Below are 8,079 nucleotides of genomic sequence, written 5' to 3'. Positions count from 1 at the left end.
AAATTAGAGGAGAAGGAACACATGAGGGGATACTTGATAGGGATGGTAATCGAAAGTAAGTTGGACACGTACCCCTTTTGGAGTCAATGATTCTACTCTATTTTATCTTGTTTTATTTTAAAAGGCAGTAAAATGAATTTCCCTTGAGTTTTTCAGATTTTTCTTTAGTTGTTTCAGGCTAACGCCATCTGCTGCTTCTGCTGCTGCTGCTACTGCTGGTGTATGATCGGTAATTGATTGGGGAATTGCAGCGATAGACAGAAAAGAGAAGATGACGATCACTATGCAGTCGACGCCGGGGAGCTCAGGGTACCTGGATTTGTATCCAGAGCGGAAGATGTCATTCTTCAAGAACCCTTACATTCTCGGCCTCGCTGCTGTCGCCGGCATCGGCGGTCTCCTCTTCGGTTACGATACTGGTCTGTTTCTCTCTCTCTCTCTGTCCGCCGATACTACCGCTTCTTTCCTATAACCTAAGTTAATGAAATAGATATGCAATATGCTGTTTTCTAGAGAAGGATGTAGATAGTTAAAACTTAAAAGTATTTGCTTTCTCTAAGCATTAAACACTATCAAAACTCAAACTCAGTCCATGTTACATCCACAAGCTTATGAAGAAGGTGAGCAATATCTTCTGCCATTGTCTTCAACAGAGTCCTACATTCTTATTTTAACAAAAAATGAAGGCGGCGACAAACCTGATATTTTACTGAAATTAAGGACAGTGAAGCAAGAGTCTTTAGCTCAAGTTTCCCTTTCGTCCAGGAAGATGAAATCCCGCATTCATTAGCTTGGAGAGCGAAGAGCTCAACCATTTAACCATTATTGGACACACCCTAACCAAATCTAGGTGTTTAGATTCTAGGCATCTACATAAGTTGTTCACAAATGGGCTTTCTCCATTTCCAACTAGTGATTCTAACAACTTCATTAACAACTCTTCTCCCATTGCTTCTTCATTTTCCTATCATTTTAATTGACTTCATCACCCACGACAACAGGTATAGAGGTTGTACTATTGACAACACTAACTAGAAACGGTCATGTACATGTCATGTCAGTGAAGTTCTATTGCTCTCATGTGACCATAACTCTTCATTATAAATGTTGACTTGGTGTCAATAAAGACCCAGTGAAGAAAACTCTCAGACAAAATGGTTGCATGATCCCACAGTAGACCCTCTTCTTCATGGCTTTGAAGTCTTACTTCCGAATATGTTGATATTATAATCTGCTTCTTCGAAGATACTAGTCTTGGTCAGTATCCTCCCACTAGAGGAAAAGTGCCCAGACAATATTAGAAGTGCTCTGCAACACTCCACTCGGGCCTTCTCATCGTTTAAACTAGCATCAAGTGCCACGGTAATGACATTCACTGCCAGCTCCCTCTATATGCTAAACGTTTGAGGCTAAGCCTGTATGGCAAATTTGTGATGGTTAATAAATACATGGGGAGATCTGTTTGGGGCAAGGTTATTTGAGCATACCAGTAGATCAAAACGTAGTAACATCACAGGCAGCTAGGGGGTTTTCATGCGAAGTAGATTTCTTTAGATTCTTAAGTAGAGTGCGCATTCTTTTAAAAACATCTTCGCCCACCATTGTCACAGGTGTCATATCAGGAGCCCTTCTCTATATTAAAGATGATTTCGAGGAAGTCAGAAACAGTAATTTCCTACAGGTACTATACAATCCTTTCACTCTTCTTCTATGTTGCCAACTCTCTTTTTGTGAAATTAAAATCTCTTGCTAATTTGCTGACATTCTTGTAGTAGGAGTAGTAAAATTTATTGCGATAACCTATGACTATGAGAGATCCATAATAGTATGTAGAAGTAGAAACCTTACATCAAAATTGAATCATTCAAGCATTTTAATTGCCGGAGTTTTCAGGAAACAATTGTCAGCATGGCAATTGCTGGTGCAATCGTTGGAGCAGCGGTAGGTGGTTGGATGAATGATGCCTTTGGACGAAAGAAGGCCACCCTCTTTGCTGACATTATATTTACTCTTGGAGCCATTCTCATGGCTGCTGCACCTGATCCTTATGTGCTCATACTCGGGCGTCTTCTCGTTGGCTTGGGTGTTGGTGTTGCTTCTGTTACTGCTCCTGTCTACATTGCAGAAGCATCACCGTCTGAAATAAGAGGATCTTTGGTAAGCACAAATGTGCTCATGATCACTGGTGGACAGTTTCTTTCCTACCTCGTCAACCTTGCTTTTACCGAGGTCAGTTTTTCCGATGTTATGTTCTGAGAGTGTCCTCATTCTTTGCAAATGTTCACTTTTGGCTATTATTTCACTTTCTGCCTTTCTCATTCTTCATTGATCAGGTTCCTGGAACGTGGCGATGGATGCTGGGAGTATCAGGTGTGCCAGCAATTATTCAGTTTGTTTGCATGCTCTTTCTTCCTGAATCCCCAAGATGGCTATTTATAAAGGTACACAATTGCCTTTAGAGTTGTGTCAAAAGTGCTACTTTCAAAAGCTACTTGTTTACAAAATTCTCTTAAGATTCTGCTTTTGTGTACAGAATAGGAAAAATGAAGCTGTTGATGTGCTTTCTAAGATCTATGATCTTGCTCGCTTAGAGGATGAAGTTGATTTCCTCACAGCTCAATCGGAGCAAGATCGCCAGAAAAGGAGTAATGTCAAATTCTGGCTTGTTTTTCGATCAAAAGAAATCAGATTGGCTTTCCTTGTTGGAGGAGGACTTCTGGTAATAAAACCTTAAAGAGGATACAGTTCATGCAACATAATGAAACATAATTTTCTCGTAGTAGAAAGACCTACATGAAATCATGAATGCTCTTTGCAATTAGTAGGCTAACTAGAATAATCCTGCTTTGCTAAACATGTTTGGAATTATTCAGAAACTGCATAGTTTGAAAGAAACCCATAGGAAATCATAGGTTTGTACTAACTTGCTCTCAAACAGACTTATATACTTGAAAATACCTAGTCATATGAGCATGGCTTGCTTACATCACAAGTATTATATAAAATAAAAAATTTTGAATGGTATTTTGTAATGATTGTTTTCTGCTTTTGGATGTCATTTGCAAGAAACTCGATGTGGTCATGTTTATAACCATTCATTTTAGGAGCCGATATTGTATTTAATTAAAATAAGGGCTTATGTTTTGGCTGAATCTCTCCTGTGCTAAATCTTCTGATTACTGTTGACTAAATTTCACTTTTGGCATAGATATAAAAGAAAGTCAGGATTTTAATATTAAATCTTATCATTTCAGCTTTCATTTGTATTACCTGTTTGTCTCAAATGCTGTGTAATATGTTGGCTGTGATTGCTCGTTTACACTCAAAAAAGAAAACTACCATGTTAAGTTATATGTTGCTTGTCTGGAATTTGAGTGCATTTGGCATTGGTTACTGACTCCATTTAAATGTAAACGACGTCAGTTTGTGCAAGTGAAATGTATTCTCACAGAATGCTGCAATGCTTGTGCAGTTTTTTCAGCAGTTCACAGGTATAAACACGGTCATGTACTACAGCCCAACAATTGTCCAGATGGCAGGCTTCCATGCCAATCAGTTGGCTCTATTGCTGTCCCTCATTGTTGCTGGCATGAATGCTGCCGGAACAGTGCTTGGCATTTACCTAATTGACCATGCGGGGCGAAAAAAATTGGCCCTTTGCAGCTTAGCAGGGGTAATCGTATCTTTGGTCCTGTTGGCCTTTGCATTCTTTAAGCAGTCAACATCTTCAAGTGAGGTGTATGGATGGATTGCAGTTGTGGGTTTAGCCCTGTACATTGGATTTTTCTCACCAGGAATGGGGCCTGTGCCTTGGACTGTAAACTCTGAGATATACCCGGAAGAATATAGAGGCGTGTGTGGGGGCATGTCAGCTACCGTTTGTTGGGTGTCAAACTTGATTGTGTCAGAGACCTTCCTCTCAATTGCTGACGGTATAGGGATCGCTTCCACATTCTTGATTCTTGGTGCCATAGCAGTGGTTGCATTTATATTTGTTATTCTGTATGTTCCAGAGACCAAAGGATTGACATTTGATGAGGTAGAAGTAATATGGAAGGAGAGAGCTTGGGGCAAGACCCCCAATCCAAACACACATAGACTTCTAGAGGAGGGAAGTCACTCCTAGGTTCATATATCATGTCATCTACCCAAAGCATTTCTCAGAGCACATTTGCAATAGCTGAGTTAGTCTTTTCTGCACTAGTCTCAGCATATGTATTTATATCCCTCCCCCAAGGCTTTGGCCTCTTGTAACTAAAAGGGAGAGCATTCCATTTCATGTCTGCAAAAATCTTATGAATCTTGTGTTTGTTGGGATAAATATCTTTATATGCGCGTGTTGGATTTGATTAATGTGAAGGAAATGTTTTAAAATTTAAAATTGTGGTGGCGAAAGTTGACCTTGCAAGGCTTGTAGCATCACACACCGCTATTGATATCATATGGCTGTAATGTGGAGTTCATACACAAAACAATGGTAACCAGAAACAATGTGGAGCCCACGTTTTCTTTCAAGATTTCATCGAAAGAAATTCAGAATAGAAAAAGAGAAATGATATTTATGCTGTTTTTTTTATGTATATGTCTTTTACAATTTTTTTTACAAGTTATTTTTAATATCAAAAATGAAAAATATATAAATGGTAGTACACGTAATATCCTTTGTAAAAAGGTAACTACAATTACTTTACAATCCTTCATATTTCATATTTTTCAAATATACTAAAATATCCTCATCATTACCTCCTTACAGTTTTTATCGAAAGTTAGATTTCTAAGATTGAACATAGTAAGGTTTGTATGTTATTTGCCCTTTCTTATTCTATTTTGTGGATTGTGTTCCATAGAAATTCAATCTTTATTGCATAATTAGTATAAAATGCTTGGTAATTCTCCTAGAGAAATGACATTCTCGCGATGGGGCATCTTAATTTGTGATATTTGATACCATTTGAAACATGGATAATTAACCTACTAAATTATAATGATCAAAATCATCAAACAATTTTTTTTTTTTAAATGTGGTTTGATTTTGAAAATAATCAAGCATATGAAAGAAATAGTAGATTATTTAAACCTAAGGGTAAGTTCTTATTGATTTAAAGACATTGAATTTTGTTTATTCATTTGTTACTTAGAAATATGTTACTACTAAATATACCAATATTCGAATTTTCTAATGAAAAAATGGCAAAATCAAATAAGAATAACCCTAGACAAGGGCTAGCAGTCCCTGTGCTCTGATTGTGATGAATGAGGACAAACTTTGAGGTTGTCCTTTGATGACATTGAAAGCTCTCCACCAGTGATCATGAGCACATTTGTGCTTACCAAAGATCCTTTTATTTCAGATGGTGATGCTTCTGCAATGTAGACAGGAGCAGTAATAGAAGCAACACCAACACCCAAGCCAACGAGAAGACGCCCGAGTATGAGCACATAAGGATCAGGTGCAGCAGCCATGAGAATGGCTCCAAGAGTAAATATAATGTCAGCAAAGAGGGTGGCCTTCTTTCGTCCAAAGGCATCATTCATCCAACCACCTACTGCTGCTCCAACGATTGCACCAGCAATTGCCATGCTGACAATTGTTTCCTGAAAACTCCGGCAATTAGGATGCTTGAATGATTCAATTTTGATGTAAGGTTTCTACCTCTACATACTATTATGGATCTCTCATAGTCATAGGTTATCGCAATAAATTTTACTACTCCTACTACAAGAATGACAGCAAATTAGCAAGAGATTTTAATTTCACAAAAATTTTCTCTCTATAAATTTTGTTCTGCACCATAGTGCGACCCGTTTGTTAATTGCTATACAGCCGTTAAAGTTGGAGATAAACCATTGTCATCAGAGGATCTTTTGAAATTCCATATGCCATCCATACGAAGCTGGTGCTACAATCTCGCTAGCTCAAAACCACCAAAAGGGTAAGTCCTAGCTCATCAGCTTTCATTGAACTGAGATAAAAAAGTTCATGATGTTAATTGATCCATCCTTCCATGCTATAAGTACTGCTTTTCCCAGCAATGCTCATGTTAGCCAGATCAAAATGAGATCTCTTTTGATTCTCGCTTTCAATCCAGCTCTTGCCAGGCATCTTCTTAACCCCTCTATCCTCCATTAACTTCCTGATTGCTAGAGCATCATTCCACCTACCAACTGTTCTATAAATGTTACCAAGCAGAACATAACTTAAATGGAACCCTGGTTGCAGCTCAATCATCTTTTTGGCGATGCGTTCTGCAGTGATATAGTCTGAGCACCTAGTGCAAGCTCCAAGAAGCACTGCCCAAAGTGACTGATCATCTCTACAATCCGAATTTTCCAACAAAATCTCAGCCTCCTCTATCAGTTCGGCACGACCTAGAAGATCAATCATGCAATTGTAATGCTCAACTCCAGGCTGAATCTCATATTTCTTTGTCATTAAAGTAAAATATTCTCTCCCTTCGTTAACCAAACCAGTATGACTGCAAGCAAAGAGAACATTAATAAAAGTGATATAATCAGGCTGCATCCCTCCTTTGATCATATCCTCAAACAAGGCCAATGCTACCATCCCTTTTCCATTCTGTGCAAACCCGCCAATCATTGAGTTCCATGTTATCAGATTTCGAACTTGCATACTCAAGAACAACCTATACGCAAAATCAACGCACCCACATTTTGCATATAGATCAACCAAGGCTGACTCCACTATAATGTCTCTCCAACCACCCTTTCTCACATACATACAATGAACCTCTTTTCCCTGTCTCGCAGCAGCCAGTCCCGAACACGCACGAAGAATAGTCCCGAAGCTGTAAATATCCACAATCCCACTCTCCCTAACAAGATTGAGCACGGTCTCATACTCTCGATTATGACAATACGTGCCGAGCATAGCAGTCCATGACACCGAATTCTTATTGCTCATCCTATCAAAAACAATCCTAGACTGGCCAACCGAACCGCACTTACCATACATATCCAAAAGACTACTCTCAACAACCACATTCCCACATATCCCAGAAGTAACAACCTTAGCATGCACCTCTCTCCCCTGTCTCAGCCACCCCAAGTTACCACAAGCAGCCAACAATGTCCCGAAGGTAAAACCATCTGGCGCCAACCCGCAACCTCTATGAATATTATAGAACAGCTCCACAGCCTCCTTAAACCTATCATTCCTTGTAAGCGCTGAAATAACTGATGTCCAGCACACAGTATCCGGTTCAAGCAATTCATCAAACATCTTGCGTGCATCCTCCACACCAAAATTCCTCCCATACATATCAATCAACGCACTAGAAACCACTCGATTTGAGTCGAACCCACGGCTCACAACAACCCCATGGAAGCACCTTCCGAGCCTCAAGAACCCAAGTTCGGAGCAGGCCTTGATAACAGAAGAAAGTGTGAAGGCATTAGGCTGAAGGCCTTCAAGGCCCACCATCTGAGAGAACAAGATAAGTGAGCTTTTGGGATCACCCACATTAACATAGCCTGAGATTATGGAAGTCCATGAAATGACATCCTTGAAGAGAAGCCCGTCGAAGATCCGGCGGGCTTGGTAGAAGAGTGGGGCGAGCTTGAAGTAGAGGGCGAGGAGGCTGTTGCCGACGAAGCGGTCGGTGTCGAGGCCGGACTTGATGACGTGGCAGTGGAGGAGGGTGCCGTGGAGGAAGGAGTGGGTCTTAGTGGAGGTTTGGAGGAGAGAGGCATAGATGATAGATTTATGGGAAGAGGAGATGTTGTGGGTTTTGTTGAGGAGAGTGAGGGCTTTGGAGAGTGAGGCATCTCTGCAGTGTTGAAGGATCTGGGATTCTGTTGTTGGCGGTTCAATGGTGGTGGTGGTGGAGAGGAAGCTGCAGTGGCGCTTCAAGTGGTGGAGAGCTTTCAATGTCATCAAAGGACAACCTCAAAGTTTGTCCTCAATAATCACAATCAGAGCACACGGACTGCTAGCTTTTGCTAGGGTTATTCTTATTTGATTTTGCCAATTTTTTTATTAGAAAATTACAAATATTGGTATAACTCAAATAAAAATGTTTATTTCATCTTTATTAGAAATGTTTTTATAATTTATTCCGT

At 39.8% G+C, this 8,079-nt stretch overlaps 2 protein-coding genes across 4 annotated transcripts; one reads left to right on the top strand and one right to left on the bottom strand.

The window, feature by feature from the left end:
- LOC107635771 (inositol transporter 1) lies at positions 26-4,381 on the top strand. Of its 3 annotated transcripts, XM_021122297.1 has the most exons (7): positions 26-55; positions 169-419; positions 1,611-1,681; positions 1,894-2,229; positions 2,334-2,441; positions 2,534-2,719; positions 3,473-4,381. In XM_021122297.1, the coding sequence occupies exons 2-7, from the start codon at positions 272-274 to the stop codon at positions 4,124-4,126; spliced, it is 1,503 nt and encodes a 500-aa protein (XP_020977956.1). In that variant the 5' UTR covers positions 26-55; positions 169-271; the 3' UTR covers positions 4,127-4,381. The 3 variants fall into 3 exon arrangements, with proteins under 3 accessions (XP_020977956.1, XP_016194827.1, XP_020977957.1); XM_016339341.2 differs by lacking the exon at positions 26-55 and having other exon boundaries at positions 98-419; XM_021122298.1 differs by lacking the exons at positions 26-55; positions 169-419 and adding an exon at positions 682-1,362.
- Positions 5,159-7,962, bottom strand: LOC107635769 (pentatricopeptide repeat-containing protein At1g03540). The gene is made up of 2 exons (XM_016339339.2): positions 5,846-7,962; positions 5,159-5,595 (listed from the first exon to the last, which is right to left on the bottom strand). Exon 1 carries the CDS (start codon positions 7,892-7,894, stop codon positions 5,987-5,989), a length of 1,908 nt encoding a protein of 635 aa, XP_016194825.1. The 5' UTR covers positions 7,895-7,962; the 3' UTR covers positions 5,159-5,595; positions 5,846-5,986.

This window comes from Arachis ipaensis, chromosome B04 (assembly GCF_000816755.2).
Source record: "Arachis ipaensis cultivar K30076 chromosome B04, Araip1.1, whole genome shotgun sequence".
NCBI classification, from domain to species: domain Eukaryota; kingdom Viridiplantae; phylum Streptophyta; class Magnoliopsida; order Fabales; family Fabaceae; genus Arachis; species Arachis ipaensis.
The sequence above is the reverse complement of the archived record's forward strand: the minus strand, read 5'-3'. Positions and strand labels throughout refer to the sequence as shown.

What these genes read in the sequence shown, in the direction of transcription:
- LOC107635771 (XM_021122297.1), top strand. Translation starts at nt 272, where the DNA reads ATGACGATCACTATGCAGTCGACGCCGGGGAGCTCAGGGTACCTGGAT. An exon ending in GAAACAGTAATTTCCTACAG is followed by an intron (nt 1,682 to 1,893) that starts GTACTATACAAT and finishes CGGAGTTTTCAG; the next exon opens with GAAACAATTGTCAGCATGGC. An exon ending in TCAACCTTGCTTTTACCGAG is followed by an intron (nt 2,230 to 2,333) that starts GTCAGTTTTTCC and finishes TTCATTGATCAG; the next exon opens with GTTCCTGGAACGTGGCGATG.
- LOC107635769 (XM_016339339.2), bottom strand. Translation starts at nt 7,894, where the DNA reads ATGACATTGAAAGCTCTCCACCACTTGAAGCGCCACTGCAGCTTCCTC.